This window comes from Falco naumanni, chromosome 5 (assembly GCF_017639655.2).
Source record: "Falco naumanni isolate bFalNau1 chromosome 5, bFalNau1.pat, whole genome shotgun sequence".
NCBI lineage: Eukaryota > Metazoa > Chordata > Aves > Falconiformes > Falconidae > Falco > Falco naumanni.
The window spans coordinates 56,098,352-56,118,092 of record NC_054058.1 but is presented as its reverse complement, the minus strand read 5'-3'; the positions used below and the strand labels follow the sequence as shown (position 1 = coordinate 56,118,092).

At 40.8% G+C, this 19,741-nt stretch overlaps 1 protein-coding gene across 11 annotated transcripts in view; it reads left to right on the top strand.

Moving 5' to 3' along the window:
• Positions 1 to 19,741, top strand: part of GRIP1 (glutamate receptor interacting protein 1) — a 328,611-nt gene that overhangs the window by 167,115 nt on the left and 141,755 nt on the right. The window contains exon 1 of one of the 11 annotated variants that reach the window (XM_040595936.1): positions 704 to 851. The exons of 9 other annotated variants lie outside the window; for them this stretch is intronic. In XM_040595936.1, coding sequence (XP_040451870.1) covers positions 797 to 851 — 55 coding nt within the window. In that variant the 5' untranslated portion in view covers positions 704 to 796. Of the gene's footprint in view, positions 1 to 703; positions 852 to 19,741 lie in introns of those variants that run through there. One more of the 11 variants, XM_040595941.1, reaches the window with a different exon arrangement.

Sequence of the window (19,741 nt, the reverse complement as noted above, 5' to 3'; positions counted from 1 at the left end):
TAAAAGCTGCTCTCTTCTCTAGTGAGGGGAGAAAACCTGATTCACTGTGTGTTTTCTATGCAGCATCATTTTACTTATTTTGGTGTGATCAGATGCTTGGCGGTCCTGCCCACACACAACAATCCATCACTTCCCTCTGACTCTCTCCCTCCCCCTGTGGTCTGTGCTTCAATAGCTGTAATATACTTGTCTACAATTGTCAAAAAGCTTTCCTGGTTATAAAATCAGGCTTTTTCTTTTCTTCTTCCTTACAGATTAAATCTTTAATGTGCTTTGATTAGAGTATTTTCCATTCAAAATAGGCTCCTTCTCCCCCAGAAGTAGGATGCCTGGTGGTTTTGTCCTATTTATCCAGAGGGAAGTGTAAGGGAAAGGAAAGATGTGAGAGAAGAGGAGAAAAATTGGCACGTCTGCTGAAACACAGGGCCCTTTGCCTGGCACAGCAACCATCACTCTCCCTGCACGGTCAGGGAATGCAAGAGACTGGGGAAAGGCTCCCTCTGATATCTGCATCCCTGTGTGCAGCTGGATGCTTTCTAGCTTTTAAAGAAACAGTGCTTTGTGAGCCCTTCATCTCCTCATGCAGGTGGTGGTGGTGGTAGTAGTAGTGAACGACACAGATTTGCCGGATGACACAGAGCTGATCCCTGCATCAGCCAAGAGGAATTAAGCTTTGTCACTCCCCGCTGGGGCTACCTTTGCCGGGTATGTGCGGGAGGAGGAATTCACAGGCTTCTGCTGCATTCACCCGAGCAGAGCCCTGAGCGCGCTTTGCCAGGGGAGGCAGGCAGCGAGAATGATAGCTGTCTCTTTTAAATGCCGCTGTCAAATCCTGAGGAGACTTGCTAAAGGTAACGTGTTTTCCTTCTTATTCATTCAGGGGCTCTGTTGCAGCCTTCCAGAGACACAGCCTGATGTTTTTACTTTTAAATATGACCGTCCTTCCAGTTCACTGTCAGGCAACAAAGAACTCTGAATACAGAAAGGTGTAGGGGCTCTTTCAGTTACAACCCTTACGTGTCCCATGCTGTGCTCCTGCTAGGAAGATAGGTTCCTGTTTTCCTCTTATTTTCATTGCTAAAAGGAGGATTTTTTTCCCAAGTGAAGTGCTAAAGTTATTGTGGGGTATAATTGTTTTGTATTTCTGCTAACCATTCAGAGGAGTCCCTCCTGGGTCAGTGCATGCTCTGCCTTACTGGGAACCACTGACAGTGATGCTCAGGACCTATATCCAGGATGAATTTCTGTTGTTTAACGTCTTTTGTAAGTGATTTCTAGCTATGCTTTGGGTGCCAGCAACTGTTGTATGTGATGAAGTATGGACAGCAGCATGTGTTTTTTTAGGGCTGCACTCACATGTCACACTTGTGAAGTTAATTTGCCTGTTAGAGCAGTGTGCATTTTATGTTACTGTAAATCTTTGTAGCCTCTGGTCTTATTGCTCAGAACTTTAAAATACTACTTGCATCTTTCTCTACTTGAGTCCTGTGTGATTATTAAAGCAGCTATGTGAAAACCTCTGTCTGGATAAGGTACCTTCCCTTTTCAGAAATGAACATATCTTAGTTTCTAAAAATAACTTAATTTCTTCTAAAAAAATCAGTTCGGTTTGTTAATTTTTCCTTCTCAGTGTAAAAAGGTTTGATTTGGGATTTAGGCTCATTTTTGTTGTGTAAACTTGCAACATTGTAGTAGCATTATGTGTCTGCAAACAAGAAGCTTCTGGTTTTTAGCTTGGGTACTGTGGAACATTTAATGGCCATTATTGTGCAGCTGGAAACACATCGGTATGTGAATGAAACTGTTTGTATCAGTCTAGCTTGAAAAAATGAGAAACCTTTGATTATTAGTATAGCTCAAAATCGATTAGTATTTTATTTTGCAGAAGCATGAAAGAATAAGATGCTAATACTATGAGGCCAATAATGGGAAAAGAGCTTAATATCTCAATCGAACTTACAAAATGCATTTTCCTGTTCTTTAGACTGCTGTATGGGACCACGTTGTTCAAAACATGTGAACTCAAATATTTATTAATCATCCCCTCCTCTGTAGATTTGCTTCTCTTTCAAATCTTTTCTGGGTAATGCTTGTTTTTCTCCTTTGTGTAAAATGTTTCTATTTTGGTAGCTCTGTTACGCATTTATCAGGTTGGAAGTCAGCGTGTTCTTTTCCCGGTTTGAGGAATCTTTTTGTCTGTTGATGTCTTTATAAGACAGATCTGGGCACTAATTTAGTGTCTCACTGATGAGAGTTGTTGCTCCATTTAAATACAGTTTCCCCGGGAATGATCAATATTCCTACACATCATAGCCATCTTCATTCTTTCACACTTCCATCGTTCAACAGAATTCAGGGTAGTGTTTTTTTTTTCTCCTTCGAAATAATCTTAACTTCCTTTGAGACTCCTCATTCCTCCCACTCCCTCCCAATAGGAACCAGCATGATGCTATTGATTTTTTTACATTAAAGATGTGTGTTTTATGCTTATCTTACTATTAACAATTGATTAAAAAAAAAAAAAAAGCAATCTAAAGGTATGTTCATATATTCCTTTGTAATCCTTATGCTTGCTGGACTGGAGTTGCTGTCCTAATTGATAGGCTCCTGAATTTGCACCATTTTGAGTAAAACCCTTGTTCTTTTAGCTAACTCCTCTGCATTCTGTGGCCTTGGGGTTTGCATCTCAGGCACCAGTTATAGCTAGCCTGATTGTGTTGAGCTGTCTAAGGACAGGGGTGGACCTTCACGTTTTTAGTGTGGCGCCACTCGTGCCACCAGCTGGTAATTTCCTGCTGCTGCATCAGCTGGGAGATCCCCTCCCCTTCTAGCTTGCTAGTCCTGAGGTTTGGTGCTTTCCTTGAATTCCTTTGCCCCAAAAGCAATTTTCCTTGCGTTAGTACTTTCCCCCAGCCTGTCTCTGCTAGGGTCTTTTTCTTCTGTGCTGATGCTATACCTTTGTGCATTCCCCAAAATAATTTCTTTACTTTCTTTTGGGCCCTGCTGTGGTAAAAAGAAACAGGTATGCTGCACACTTGGTTAGTGTCTTGTGTTTTTAATAAATTACACACGTGTGTTTAATTGTATATCAAAAAGTGGAAATACCTGCTTTCCTTTTTTGTGTATGTCATATGCCTGTCTTGACAAAGTAAGCTTGTAACTTCATTTGTTGTTCTTTTAGATAAGGACGTAAAAAGAAATGCCTCATGTGGGCAACTGGAGACTGTCCAAAAGCAATTCTACCCAACAGGGAGATGTTCAGGCAATATTGTGTTTTACAACAATTACACTCCCCTCTTCCTGTGCTTCATCTTAACCTTTCCAAGGAAAAAGCAAAGCTGTGTCTCTTCGTATTGCTACACATGCTTATTTTGTCATTTTAAAATCTCCAGCAGGAAAATCAAGTGTTCCGAGCAAATTTCAAGGCAAAAATACCCTATAGTTGTGGGCACACTCTTCAAAACCTGGTCAGTGACCCACTGCTGCTCATCCTTCCTGTAGCATGACAACGCATACCTCTCGTCCTCCACGCCAAGATCATCTCCACGTGGGAACACTGGTCTCCTTCTCTGTCCTCTACCCTCAAACTTACACCAGTGGTAGGACACAGGCCCAGTCGTAGAATCACGGGGTGGTTTGGGGTCTGTGCCATGTAGCTTCTGGGTACAAGGGCCACTGCATCTGAGGCTGCTGTACACCCAAGTCATCCTCTGTATTTCCACTGTATCAACCACATGCTCTTAGGGCAAAATATGTGGCAAACAAGATGTGCACGATAGTTATTTTTTCAGTAAATTCAAAATACTATGAGATTAGTTCCCTTAATGTGTATTACACTTCAGTTTTGTGAGTCTTTATTTTTGGAGGTCAGTCCATTTTCAGTAATGAAATTGCATGTTACCAAGCTTAGGTAAAGCTCTATATTTGCATCCATTAACAGGCAACTATGGAAGAAAAGTATTATTTTATTTGATGATGCAATTTGCAAGAAGGGTGCTGTGTGAGACCATTGTCTCATACATGCTGAGACATGGTTTGAATTTCAATTTCAATCTAGTCTGTCTAGTTAAGAACAACAAAAAAAATTCCTGTTTTCTACACCAGTGTGCTGTTTCTACACCAGTGTGATGTTTCTATGCTGTTTTTCATTTACAATTTTTTTTTATAGCAGTTAAAATGTTTATGGTGGATGGGAGTTTGTGCTGTAGTTAACTGATTTCTTTCATGCATAAATCTCTCATGCTTTTACCTTTGAGCTGAAATATTGCTGGCCCGATCTCTTTTTATTGTTGATTATCTATATGTTTTTGGTGATATATATGCATATATGTGTGTGTGTATGTATATTTTAAGCAATGTTGCAAGTAGTTAAGCAGTTCTGAAAAGAGGTATCATCTCTACCATATTAGCTACTAAAATTTGCACTGAGAAGAGGGTTTTTTTAATTTTTTATCTCTTTCCTATCCCAAAAGAGCAAGGTAATCCAAAAGCTATATTAAGAATCTGTAGTAGTAGCCATTTTTATAGATGTCCCTATGAGAAGTACTGGGCTTAGAGAGAGTGGTAACACATTTGAACCGGTTGAATATGAGGAAATGCCACATTTGAAGTTGTTAGCGCAACCACAAATCTGTTCTCTGTACAGCTGCTTGTGCTGTAGAATTTTTTGTGTGCGGTGGAGAAATGCTAGGGTTTTTTCCCCCCAAATTTATTTCTGTAAGACCTTGGCCACTACTGAGCAGTATGCTGTGCATACCAAAGAGTCTGTGGTAATCGCTTACATTGGCTGTACCTGCTAAATCAGAATTGCACAATTTACAGTAATTATGTTAAGCATAGCACTGTAGTACAATAGAGAAAAGTTGCTGAAATGTGTAAGCTGGTCAGGTTTACAGCTAAATTAACCACTTTATAGTTTAAAAATTGCCTTTCAAGCAGTACATTACAGAGCCTTGGTGGTGGTTAATTTATGTACGGACATGTTCGTTTTTTCCCTTTATTAGCCCCAAGAACAGGTCTTTTAGGAAGCTGTGTCTACTGCGTAAAGTTGTATATAGAAATGTATCTTTCTCTCTGTAAGGGGCTGGAATGTATTTTTTAACCTATCCAGATCAGTGACATTATTCTGGATATTATTATAATGGAAACAGAATAAGAGCACTCTGATAAAGATGTCAACTGCTGTTACACAGCACATAGTGTAGGGAGCTGAGTGGTCTGCCTTTCATCCATCAAAGCTTTATAGTGTATCTTCAGGATAATTCATCACCTACTGCGCATACAGATCCTTTCTGCAGACGCAGATTTTTATGCTCCCAATATGTTTCCAATACAGTGAAATAAAGCAAGCCTAAAATGGGGGATAGTGCACTCCAGTTCACAAGATGATCGGTTATCTAAAAATTGGTTAGAGGCCTAAAGCATCAAAGAATGAATTCTGAATGTAACTGGATGTAGGTTATACTTTGCTTTGTCCACAAGCAAATACAAGAAGAGCAAACCCAGAAATTTTTTTGAAGGCATGAAATTAAAATGGTGCCTTGACAGAGAGGCTGTATAGTATTTTATTACAAACTTTCCAGTGTTCCAGAGAATCAGCCCTGGTTGTGACAGCAAGTTGCCAGCTGGTACCTTATTTTAATAGTAATTCTAACTATGTGGTCTTTTTTGTCATTAAGTTGTTTATAAAAATACAAATTTACAGTAAAAGAACTGAGTCAACAGCTGGCTTTGAAGTAAGAATCACAAGTAGCAATATCTGTAGGGACTTTTGAACATAGGTTAGTTCCCTATGAGTTCTGAACATTCAGAAAACTAAGTGTGCTGACAAGTTATATGAATAGGCAGTCAACAGGAATTTGCTGGTTTTGTGCATTCAGTTGGGGTTTTGGAAGTATGCTTTGAGGTTTTTCATACTAAACACATGTTTATCCAAGTTGTCCAGTTCCCTAATTTTTTTCGATTGTATTTCTAAAAGTGAATTATGTGTTTCTTCTGACTTAGTAACAGACTGCAGGGAAGGAATAAAGAGTGGAAGCAAAATCTGGAAACTCTTTTCTGCTAGCATTCAGGAGCTCTAGGGCCACCTCCAGAGATGCAGCCCTTCCTTAACAGGAACCATTAGCACATACGTGATGAGAAGATAGGAGAGAGTCCACAGGGGAGAGCTGTAGACCAGTATGTCAGCAAGGGAAGTTTTGACGCTGCTCTTAGTGCTTGTAATGAAGTAATTTTTTTTTAAAAAAAAAATCCTATTCCTTGGGACTTGGATCTTTTTTTGTTTTGTATTTAAAAAAAACCAAAACCAACCCATAATATATTTTATTGTGAGACTGTCAGAAGATAAGAAAATGAAGGCAGAGATTGGCCATCACCTGCCCTATATCACCTAGCTGGTCCATGGCAGTCTGAGGTACACCCCCCGCCTCCTTTCTTCTCTTTCTGCATCACTGGTTGTGAACAGTTACTGAAGTTGGCAAAGTGTGAGAGAGCAGAGCAGAGTGCATGACTTTTTCCCTTCTAGATTTTTCACCCATCTTGTCTTTTTTATTTGCACTTAAAACAATCCTGGCTAAAGGCGCTCTTAAGATTGCTTTGAAATGGTACAGTGCCTGTGTTACAATCGCTTAAGGAGAGGGAGAGAGATTAATATTTGTTAAAAAGATGTTCCTTTTGTAATTGCTGTTTAGGCTTTCCAGCACCATGTATGTGTAGAACAAAAGAGGCAGATTTATTTTATTTAATGAGTATTAGTTGTTTGCAACATTGTCTTTTTGTTCAAAGGATTTCTTTGAATGTATTGTTGTAAGAAGTAATGAAGTGAGGAGAAAAGATTTTCCTTTCTGCAGCAAGCTGATCACAGTTCACAAGTTCAAGCAATATTTCTTCACTGATAATATATTCAAGAACTGGCAAACTCTTTATTAATTATTCAGGATGATCTAAAGTACAGCAGCATACTAACCAATCTGTGTGAAAGTTTGAGAGAAGAGAGAGACGTAAAAATACTTCCCATATCAAGCATGTACTACTTAACAGTGGGAGCACTGCTGCAGCCCTGATGGTCTGAGAATGTGTGTATAGCTGGAGTTCTGCAGAGAAAATATCTCTGGCTTAGATAAGGTGGTATAATTGCCTGCAGGCGCCTGTAAGTTGTGAAGAGACAGCGGCAAGCCGTCATATAAAGTGATTGTAAGTGTTCATTAGCTATCTGATATCTATCAGCTGTTAGTAGCTGGTATATGATATGGCAGCTCTGATACCTGTTGCACCTGTCACATGTAGGGAGTGTTCTTCCCAGCGTGTGTATTCTTTTGGGAGCTGGGTGGGTTATAGGCGTTCTTGGCTGGTTCCTGCTGAACTTCTTGCACAGTTCAGCAAGTGTCTTGGACTTTGTGCCTTGTCCCTAGCTGCGTGATAGGGATAGCAGTACTTCTCTCAAAAATATTCTGAGTAAAATGAAAGAAAAAGGATTATTATGCAGTAGTTTGTAGGCTGTCTAAATATTAAAGTTTAACTGAGATAGTTTATTGATAAGTGTGCCAGTTTTAGTATGAATGCAGGTGAGACATTTGAGCTGTAAATAATGAAACCCTAAGCTGGCTCATGGATGGGGTGTTGCACAAATGTCTTTCTGACCATCACCATTGCTGCAGGATAGAAGTGTGTTGCAAATGTTTCATGAGTTTATCTTGTTCGTATCTCTATGGACACCAAGCTGTGTGGTGTGGTTGGCACGCTGGAGGGAAGGGATGCCATCCAGAGGGACCTTGACAGGCTTGAGAGGTGGGCCTGTGAGAACTTAATGAAGTTCATCCAGGCCAAGTGTAAGGTCCTGCATGTGAGTCAGGGCAAACCCAAGCACAAATGCAGGCTGGGCAGAGAATGGATTGAGAACAGCTCTGAGGAGAAAGACTCAGGGGTACTGATTGATTAGAACCTAAACATGACCCATCAACGTGTGCTTGCAGCCCAGAAAGCCAACCATATCCTGAGCTGCATCAAAAGAAACGTGACCAGCAGGTCAACGGAGATCATTCTGCCCCTCTATTCTGCTCTCATGAGACCCCACCTGGAGTACTGTGTTCAGCTCTGAGACCCCAGCATAAGAAGGACATGGATCTGTTGGAGCGAGTCCAGAGGAGGGCCACAAAGACAGTGATAGGGCTGGAGCACCTCTCCTCTGAAGACAGGCTGAGAGAGCTGGGGTTGTTCAGCCTGCAGAAGAGAAGGCTCTGGGGAGATCTTACAGCAGCCTTGCAGTGCCTAAAGCGGGCTTAAAGGAAAGCTGGAGAGGGGCTTCTTACAAGGGCATGTAGTGATAGGACGCGGGGTAATGGCTTCAAACTGGAAGAGGGTCGATTTAGGTTAGATACAAGGAAGAAACTGCCCACTATGAGGGTGGTGAGGCACTGGAGCAGGTTGCCCAGAGAAGCTGTGGATGCCCCATCCCTGGAAGTGTTCAAGGCCAGGCTGGATGGGGCTTTTGAGCTAGTGGAAGGTGTCCCTGCCCATGGCAGGGGGGCTGGAACTGGATGATCTTTAAGGTCCCTTCCAACCCAAACCATTCTGTGATTCTATGATCTTCAGTGTTGTTGCTTTTTCAAATAGTTCTAGCAGAATCAGAGGGCAGAGATTAAAAAACACTTCAGCGTCTCATTTCTGCCAGGAGCTCAATCTGGATGAGCATCCCAGAGTAGTAAGTATAGAGGGTACGAGGCAGGCTGGAGCAGAAGGCTAGGTGAGAGCATGTGTTAGGTACAGTGGGATAGACACTGCAAATTCTGCCAGTGTACAGAAACATACGTCCATCTTTGCATTCTCATGAGAGCACTGGATTTTTCTTTGCAAACAAATCAGCTCTCTGCCGGGGCCTGTCCGGTGCCCACATGAGGTTTTTGTTACTTTGAAAGAAGTGTCTGAATTCCACAGAATTACATGAACGGAGGTGAAGCCTGAGGAAACGCGGAAAGGAGAAGGGCGGCATGGGGTGGGAGAAAAGAGGCGGTGTGCATAGCAGGCCTTGGCTTTGCAGTTAGCTGTGGGGCCGTGACCCCCAGTGCTTGGGGGGGGGGGGGGGGGGGGGGGCGAGGGGTGTGCTCCGGTGGGGAGCAAAGGAGGCCTGAGCTGCAACCGGGGGACACGCGGCAGGAACGTGAGATGCAGCACTGCTGGGAGCTCTGCAGATCTGCAGAGCTAAGAGGGAAGAGGACAACAGGGAAAAGAGAAGCGAGGGGGGACGTGAGAGAAGCTGGAGGTGGAGCAGAGGCAGCTCATGCTGGGGGCACAGCCTCTGCTGCTGGAAAGGTGCGTGCAGCGTGAGGAAAAACAGGGGCCTGAGCTGCCGGGGGTTGAATAGTAGGGGTTAAAAACTGGCCATTTTGTGAAGATATTTTATTCCACTTAAAGTCTGCGATTACTTAGTAGTGCTAACCTAGATATTTTAGGTAATTTAAGACGTAATGTAAGGTGAGATTTTGGGTGGAAATGGGCTGTGGTTCCTTGTGTGGCCAGGTACGCTAGGGATGGGTGGACCTCACTCTCTCACATGCTTTATGAATACTTAGTTTGGGATACTCTCTGGAATAGAGATAAGAGCACACCTGCATTTTTAGGCAGATTTCTGCACTTTTGCAGCTTAATCTGTCTCCCAGCGTGACTCCAGGGAGTAGTGCCCCGTCTGCACTTCATTCTCTGCCACTGTGGTGGTGCTGCCGGAAGGTCCCGCCACAGGCACAGCCCGTAAGCGGTCGGGTCTCTCTGTCAGTGTGCGTTACTGCACCTCTTCAAACAGCTGGAATTGAATCGACAAAAGGTAACCTAATTTCTGGCGCCCTACCTGCATTCCCGGTGGGAGTTTTGCTGGCCTGGGGAGAGGGCTGCTCAGGGGACACGCAGGGAAAGACTGCCCTGGGTAAAGACTATCCCCAAGGGCCCAGTTCATGTGAGCTGCAAGCAAAATGAAACCTCTTCATAACGTTGGGGTTTTTTCCAAGGGAAAATCTGATTGCTAATATTGGAAGTAATTAAAAATTTTGTATTAACATCTTCTGAATTTATTAGGCATGTAAGTGAAACGGAGCTACCACAGTGTTACCACAGGTGCCGTGTCACTCCCTCGCTTTTGTGAGGGTATGAAGTTTTAAAGATACTTGTCCTTTTTGTCTCCTTTCTTCTCTTGGGGGTTTGTTTTAGAGCATCACTCCTCTAATATTTAGGAACCTTTTAAGACTCTGTATTTAGCATATTCAGCCCTGGGTGAAGGTTAAAAGAAAGCTTCAGCCCAGAAAGTTGTTATTACAGCGAAAGGGGAAGCATTACATAAGTCTCCTCTGCAACCTCTGCGTCTTATCCCTTGAACTGCTTATCCTCAGTTTTCATCAATGCTGTTGGGTATGATGGTTTTAGTAGAAAAGGCAGCTTCCCTGAAAGTGTATTGGCCAGAAAAATTAGTCCAGATTGCAGTGATTATGAAGAGGCAAACACTAGGTATAATTTTGTGGGGAACAAAATGTTACTGGAAATAACGTCTCATCTAACAGGCTTCCTCTGCCTTAGCTTCTCATGGTGAATTGAGAAAGATGTTTAGCAAAGAAATACCAGCTATTCAAGTTGACTGAATTTCTATAGCGCATTGGTAAATGTCACCAATAAAATGCAGTTTAAATCCACAATACTCTCAAGGAAACATTTATGCTTTTAATGAACTAGAATTTGACAGCCCTGCCTGGCAGAAGAGATCGTTTCTGGCATTTAGATTATTTTTTTTTTGGCAGGGGCATCCAGTATATGTTGTGACCTGTCAGAGACCAGTGCAGCTTTGTAAAGATATTGTGGGCATGTTGTTTTCAGCTATATCATAAGTCAATCATGAATAACAAAGATGAAATTTCCTACCATGTTATGAGGCTTAAGTTGATAGATCATTGCCTTCTCCCCAGCAGTCAAAAGGAGGGTACCTTTTGGGTATTTTAAATTTTCCAGTGACAGGGTGAATGTGTTTTTCCTTTACTTACATGCTTATGTACATGTACACAAATTTTTGTAGACCTAAGATATTTTGATATTGTTATAGCACCTGTGGGTCAGAACTACATTTTGCTGAACCTAAGCATAAATTATCACAGTTGTTGTTCCACTAAGCTAAAAGCAGTAATTGAGAGAAAGCACAACCTGAGCAAATATATATAAATATAATTGGTGTGAGTTCTTTTTTATTGGACAAAAAAAAAGAATTCCTTGAAAGTAAAAAGAAATTGCTTCAAAAAGAAACAAACATAAACTTTGTAATTAATAGCTATTTTCTCAAAGAATTAGAAGGAACAGAGTAAAAAGGGATTATATGTAAGTTTTGGTTTACTACTTTAAAAAAAAATGCAGAGAAGTGTAATGTTGGTGAGGGAGTTTCCTGGAAGTTTAGCAATTGGAATATTGTCTAGTTGCATCTCGTCTCCATTTTCACTCTAAAGCTGTATAACACAGTGATAAATGTGCCTGACGACCACTTCTACTCAATGTTACAGACCTTCCAAGGCAGCATGAGCCTTTCCAAAGGCTGGCAGGAGCAAGTGGAAGGTAGGTTAAGCTTGAGCTCCCTTTGTAGGATACAGTTCCCTCTTCTGCATTGCTATTATGGACTGTGTCAGGATGGTTCAAGCAAGGCCATCAAACCACCAGCAGCAGGATTTCCTGCAAACGCCAGTCTGAGAGCCACTTAGGCGCATATGCTATGTAATATTGAACAGCAGCTGCTCTGTGTTGGCTGACAGCTGCATTGAGGTAGTAACTGTAGCCCCAGGGAGTAAGATTGACTTCCCTTTTGCTGCATCTGTGGCAGCAGCACAGTGAGGAGATCTCTTTTGTCCAACGTAACAGAAAATCTTCATGCAATTTTCACTTAATCCCTACAGAAATGTGAGCAATTTTTCTGATCACAGTGTAAACTTCACCCTTACGGGATTCACATCCTCACAATTTACCCAGATTGAGAGCTTGGAGTTGTTGGGCTGGGATGTGGTGTACTCAGTACTGAGCTTTGCATCTGTATTCAAGATTTCAGATCTCAATTTAGGCGTAAGTCAAATGGTAGTTTAACAGTACTAGCCAAGTCAGTTTGACTTTCAGCGTGTGTTTCAGACCTGCTGTGTTGTTCCATGCTACTCTGTGTTTTGGTGTTGGATTGTTTGGTTTTTTTTTTTCCCTGGCTGTCAAAAGAAGTGCCTCCACCTTTGCAAATAAGTACCTGGGTAGGGGTCACAAAGGCAGTAGTGAATTCAGGCTATTTCTTTTTTATGGTTTGCCAACAGATTAGGGAACTGACTTCCAAACTTTTTCCTGAATTCTGCCATTGGACAGTAGGGGAAGCTGGACCTTCTTGAACTGGCATTAGCCAAATGGGCTACATACTGTTTTGAAGTGGTTGGCATGTTGTGTCTGTACATGCGTCACAGTTTGAGAACTCCAGATCAACATGCTGAGACACTAGTTCAGTTTGTCAAAGGTTCAAGTGATGCCCTGGGTAGCATAAAGAAAATAGCATCTTCTTTTTGCTACACTTAACCAACTATAAAATTCTCTATTTTATGTCAAGAAGAAAGACCTAAAAAAAAAATAGTCAAGTATTTAAAAAGGGGAAAATATAGTAACACTTGGATTATTTTTTTTGGCTTTTGGCAATTTTATGTTTGGTGAAAGTTCAGAGCTCGATAGTTACATCATATCCATTAAGAATCAAAGAATCTGGTCTCTTTGTGTGTGTGTTTTTTTTACTTGTCACAATTTTAAACTTGTATGGTCTTGATGAAAGCTGATGGGCAGCTGCCTAAGAAGAAATTAGGGCCAAAGCTAACATTTCCAGTGTATTGTCCCACTGAAAGCAGCACTCAGCACAGTCACATATCCACTCACATGCTCATTCACATGCCAAAAAATTACTGTAATGAGCTTCCCCCCCCGGCCCCCATCTAGCCATAATTAGTCAGAGTAAGTGACATTTCCTCTGATCTTTTCATAGCAAATGCTACTATGTGTTATAGTAAAAAGAAAATAGCAAAGGGATGATACTGAAAAGAGCCAAGGTGACTTGTACTTACAGTGGTTCCTCTTGTCTTTAAGACATCAAATGCTCTGATATCTGGAGCTTATGCCCCAACAGGTGGAGAGAGAAGAATATTTGAAGATGTCAGAAATCATGGTGAATAGCAAAAGAACAAAGTAGACGATTACTGTTCAGAAACAAACTTAAAGTCTGACAAACAGACATAGATAAATGTTGAATACAAAGCTGAGAACATCACACCAAAGGACTCTTGCAAAGTTATCATGAACAATTTACAAACTTGGATGGAAAATCTGTATATAATTCTACCAAAAGTTAATGTTATGATGGGTAGTGACATCAGGAATAATCTTCGCCTAAGCTTAATGAGGTGAAAAAGGTCAGCTTTGCCAAGCCACAGTAACTTAGAAAACTAAATCTAGATTTAGAGGTCTGAATGGTTTAACTGGTTTAGCTAAGGTTTAGATGGAAATTATGTTACTCAGTGTGTGGCCCATGGACTATTCACAGTCCATGCACTACTTTCAAGGGGTCCGTGAATAAAATAAAGCAAAGCAAATTAAATTCAGCATTTAATTTTCACGGTTGTGGAAAATATTAAAGCATTTGAAAGTCATAAAAAATGGAGGATATGTGTGTTTATCTAAACATACGTGTGTCTATATATACACATATGGGACTCACATGCAAAGGCTATCATACTACTGAAAATGGATATAATAGCTAATGCAATAGATCAAATCCCAAATAATTACAATAAAAGATTCGCACGATGTAGGAAGGAATAATTGTAAATTTTAGTTTCCTTAGAAGAGCGAGATAAATCTAAAATCTAGAACAATTGTGTTCTCGGCAACCAATCACATTGGTGGTGTTGCATATCTGTATGCAAAAAGATCACCATTTGATCTCTCTACATAGATGAATTTTTAATACATAGATTAATCCCAAGTTTAAAATGAGGAAGAGTGTAGCAGGATACTCAAATAGTCAGTTTCAAGTTCCTTATTCATCTCTGAGATCTGAAATTATGAAAGTAAAGAAATAATCACTGTTCTGCTGATTTATTTGGATGATAAATATAAAATAGGTAAAATGCAGTAGTTTAGAAGGTAACTTTACAGCATGTAACAAAAGAAAGTTGTTCACTCCATGAACATCTTAAAAGACATAGCTAATGCTCTTTCTTCGAGAGAATATTCTGGAAGACATCTGCTAAATATTTTATCAAGTGGATGGCTAAATTATGTATCTGGAAAACTCAGTTATGCTTAAGAAAGACTCTCAAAAGCTCCTCTTTTCCTAAAAATGTGGTTGTGGAGGGAAGACTGCACTGTCAAGGTGGTTTTTTAATTGGTTGCTAAGATAAACAAAATCAGACCTGCTATTTCAAGATCAACTTTGTTTTAAATAGGAAGAACAGCAAACATGGATTGTATGAGTGAAAGAGTGAGAACATGGCTGGATTAAAGCTTCTTCATCATTGTTGGCAATCAGGGTGTCATCAGGATATTCAGGAATGTTCTCGTGTAGAGGGCGTGAAGCTTATACCCATGTTATTATCGAGCAGCTGAAATACAAAGAATTTATGGTAATTTATTCTTTCTGCTGGTTTTCATTACAAGGGTTTTTATTCTGGTAAGCCTTTACTGCAAATGGGAATAGTCTTCCTGTAAATGTAGGTTTTGTCACATGAATCCATGGGGACTGTCTGTCTGATTTGGAGTTGCTAATGGATTCGGCATATTACTGGAGCATTTGCTCATCTAATACCACCTCCTTGAATCATGAACTACATTAAAGTTTTGTTCTTGGCCTCCTCCTCAGCTGCCCCTTTTGTGGTATCTGTGCACATCCAAACCTTTTTCTCTGTTTCTGATCTTACTGTTTCAGATGAGATTCTGAAAGCATTCTGTGTAGCTTTTCAAACCAAGTTTAGAGAACAAAAATTGTAGGTGAAAATGCTGGAAATCTGAATCCATACTGCATTCCAGCCCCACATATCTGATATAAGAAGAAAGAGATCATGTGCTGAATCCTTATAGTAAGTCCTAGTACTGGAGCTGCTGGCTAATCTGAACCACTGCTTTTGGGAGGAAACATGAAGCACGGTGTAATGAGATGGGGGTCACTGGAGTGCATTAGGAATGAGCTCTCTGTGCTGCCTAAAGCTCCTCTGCCCCAATGAAGCAGGACTCCTGGGCACCCACTGGAGTGTTCCCACTTCCCTCAGACTCCCAGCATAGCTGGTGCCCGTGCTGGGGTGACTGTTCTCCTTGTGATGGTTTTACTTGTACAGGAGTACGCTTGGATAGATTGGTTATCTCCGATATAAAGACTTGCTTTGCCAGCTTAGATAGATGCAGCTACTGACTGCGGGTGCTGCTTGGTTTTGTGGCTGGGAATCCCAGGTTTGTTTCAGGAATTTAATTTTTCTCCTCAGATGATATTAGCAAAGGACCTACAAATGAAATCAGAACCCTGTTAAATTTATCTGTTGCCCATGGGATGGTATCTTAATGTACTAGAAACCCCCATGACTGAAACATTATTGATTTTCAACCAAAAAACAGTAGTCCATGTGAAAAGGACGGTGAGGCCCAAAGTAATTCAGTACTTACATGGTTGGTAGTTGTTTTCCTGCATTTGATTTTTAAATTCAGCTGCCTCTTACATGCCTCTCAACAATTCTGTGTCAGTAGCATTCTTTGCCAAAGCTGGCGTGGTAAGGGAAGGATTAAAGAGGAGAGGAAAGCTCAGCTGGCCCTGCTCTGTGACCCCACTGCTGGCCCTGGATGATGAGGCTCATCCAACAAAAGCTCAGGAGCACTGTCCCACTCAAATCTCAGGAACCTATAGCTGGGTGTGGACACTTGGGATGGGATGGCTTGTAAGAAAGGTGGATGAAAGCAAAGCTTGCTGGGATGAAAGCTTTTACCTAAAAGGAAGCTCGAACTTTTCTGTGATGACTTGACCTGCTGGCAAGTAAATATGCCAGGGCAAATATTCACTGGTAATCTTGGTGGGAAACTTGGGATGGAGTGACAGGACAAGCTGTGAGATATTTATGAGAATAAAGTATATTCTCACACCATCTGTGAGAATAAAGTATCAGCTGGAAGAGATAATCTTGGTGCAGAGTAAGCAGAAATTTTCCTTAAACTGCAGAGGCACCAGAAGTAGCTGGAAAATACAGTATAGAAACAGTCCTTGCAGCATTGCAAAAATAGAGCTAAGGATGTGGGTGTAATAGCATTATATAGGTCCTCTTCAGGAGATGCTCAAGCATCATATAAAACCACAACAAACAAACATAAATGAGCTTCTGCATCACCAGAAGGAAAGCGATGTCAGAGGAGCTAGTTTGATGCTAGAAACCAAATGCTAGGAGCTTAAGCAAAACTGTTTTCCTAAGACGTGTGTCTGGAGAAGTTGGCTAAAGTTATGGGTCCAGATATGTGGAGAAAACCATGGACCAAATGTGTCCAAAATAGTTCCTGCAAGATCCTCTGATGGAAATTTTGATCATGGGTCTGGACTGACTGAAGCAGGAGAAAGAGCAGTAGCCTTTCCAGAGGACAGAGGGGCCAAGTGAGATTTGGAAAGGATTTTGAGTCAGTGAGTCTCACCTGAAATGGAGCTGAACTTCATTAATGGGTTGACTGGAGAGCTGTATTATTATCTGCAATGGAGATAGACTGAGGAGCAAGCAGCTACCTGATAGTTAATGTTGGAGACCATTTCTGCAACTGCTGTTGAATCTATTCCACTCAGGATAGGTAAAAAATAATAGCTTGGAGTTTTAAGGGGTGGTCATTGGCTGATTCTTTCTCTGGATGATCCCCAGATCATTTCCAGCTGTAGTGCTGCAGGAGCAGTATAATGTAGACATGATGATTCATGACATAGCCTTAGCTGGAGAAATGCATCAGCTTTTGTATTGCATTCAGCGGTCATAACTCTTTAAGTGATCTGTGGTCACTTAAAGATCTTAGGACAAGGTCCTTGTCCCAAAGACTAAAAGTCCTTGGTCTTTTAACGCCCCTCTGTTGTCTAGCATGTCACGTTATCAAAGGTCAGAGCTATATCTGGCTGTAATTTATTAAGGCTTAATAAATTATTAGTGGATATCTGAACAAGTTGTTAATACATAGTTACATTGATGAACAGTCAGAAAGTTTCTTTGTAACAATGGTTTATAATTCTTTAAAACACAGTTTTACTGATATGGCAGGTATTTGTCAAATAGTAGTACTACTTGGCTGGTTTAGAAACTTAGTTAAAATGTTAACTGCTTGAGAAATGTTGGCCATACTTTAATTTCTGGGTTTATATTCTGGCAAATGGTGGCTTCCTTCAACCATTTCTCAAGTAATCACCTTAATATCACTGTAGGACAGTGTGTTCAGGAGCGGAAGACACTGTGAAACAAAATGCAGGCCATTCACACTTCTGCTGCCTAGTTGGGAAAATATTTTTGTATCTATATATTTTTTACTCTATACAAATCCAGTGCCTTTCTGACTGAACTCTTAAACTGTCAGACTTCAAACCTTAGGAGTTAGACTGTTCCATATTCCATGTTCCAGCATTCTAGGTAGTTGTGATTTGTTTGTTCATGTTTTCACAAGGCAGTGGTTTGGGCTACCATTGAGATTTGGTAGTCATCGCTTTATGCATTGAAGTTGTACGGAGTTCATCCATCTGTTATGACAAGGTTTTTGGCTGAAGTCATATATTTTTGTCTGAAACTCTCTGATTATAGAAAATTGGTAGCTTCATTTTTTGAGACAGATCCACAGCTGTATTTGTAATGTTCTATCGAATTGACTGTATTTTCTCTTCAAACTTGGCTTTACAGATCCCTTGGAAAAAACTGGTTTTAATCAGTGTTACATCCTGTAATATATTTATTGGGTTGTTCTTGTTTTTAACTGGTATTCTTATTTATGAGGAAAATGGAAAACTTTATGAATGGAGAATGGTGAGAATCATGGGGATTTGACTACGTGAACATTCATTCTTAAAACAGTAGAGAATTTTAACTCATCTGAGTGGGAAACGATTAAGAGGGTGGTGGCAATATTTCATTCCAAGGTTTGAAAAGAGTATTCTGAATTATCTGGAAAGAGTTTTAATTCCTCATGGTTATGTGGCGTCAGGACTGCCAAACATCACACTCTGCTGAACTCTATTCCAGGTCAGTCATTTTCACAGAGGGCTGCTGGGGTTTTGTAAGCTTCTAGCACTTGTCAATTTTGTTTCCCTATCTCCTCTCAGTGTCTGAGATCATCTCTGTTTAGTTTTGTAGGAGTCTTTTGGAAATTACCAGCTCCTTTGTTATTTGAGGGAACCTCTGTAGAGTAAAATGTGTCCTGTAACTGATTTCACAAACTCTAAGGTAATGTAGCAGCAATAGTAAATTTAAAATAGGAGTTTTCTTTGATTTTTGTGTAGATCTCTGCATCTACAGAGGCCAGCATTTTGTCTCCCGGTTTGCTGTGCAGAAGATAACTTAAATTAGCAGATACTATTTTTATAGTGTAAAAGCGGTTGATATTCGTCCCTTAAGGCACTTGTGGTTATATTTTAAGGAAGTTAAAAAGTAACAGCTTCTGTGTACACCACATACTTGTTCTTTCTCTAGTAATTTTCTCCCTTTTCAAAACAACCTTGATTTATGGAGCAGGAGTGGCTTCTATTTGCATATGCAAACTGTGAAGCCTTGTGTATTGGACAAAATACAAGGAAAACATGATTAACTGCTGTGGTGTGTCCAATTCCCTGCTTGATCCTCAGCAGCACCTCTGGGCTCTGAGTCTCTTCTCATACTCTGTCTAGGGATATTAGACAAAGATGTGGATACAGCCTCAGCCTAGGGCAGGATGTGGCGAAGATCGTTTGATGCTTGTCCTCCTTACCATTTTTTTCCTTAGAGCCTTACAAAGGGTAGGATAGAAGTGTTCTCATGCTTTGTGGTAGTTGGTTTTTGATCTGGGGTGCCATGATGTCTCTTTGTGACTTGAGTGTGAGGCTTCTGTGCTTTAATTCCCACCTGCTGCCTGAGGGGCTTTCTGGATTTACACCATCACAGGAAACAAACATAGTGAGGATAAATCTGATGGGGATGAGCAGAGCCTCCTGTTGCCTGACCGCATTTCTTGCTTAACATTTTGGGAGCCAAGGAAAGGTAAATAGTCTCTGACCTTGACTCTAGGTCCTGACAAGGTTTCCAGAAGCAGCTATAAGGAGAGGGACTTTGAGTGACAGATGTTAACAGCAAAGACATTGGAATCTCCAGACTCATGCTTTTTTGGTTTAACCACTAGGAATTTTATCTCTATGCAAATACATCTTTGCCATTGACTTTCGTTTTGACCTCCTTTAAGTTGCTTCTTTTCACTAGAGATCTTAGCTGCATCTCACTAGATATCTTATTTGTGGAAGTTAAATTAAATGTTTCAGGAATCAAAGTCTTGCTGCAGTTGGGAATAGCCATTCAATATCCACACATCACCCAGTATAAAATAATGTTATTTGCACACACATTCTGAATAATTCATGTTACATATAGAAATTTCAAATTTCCATGTTGGTATATATCATTCAGGAGAACAACATTTCACGTTACATCTTCTGCCAGGCAGAGGATAGACCCAAAGTCGTATTTCAAGCTATTAGTGC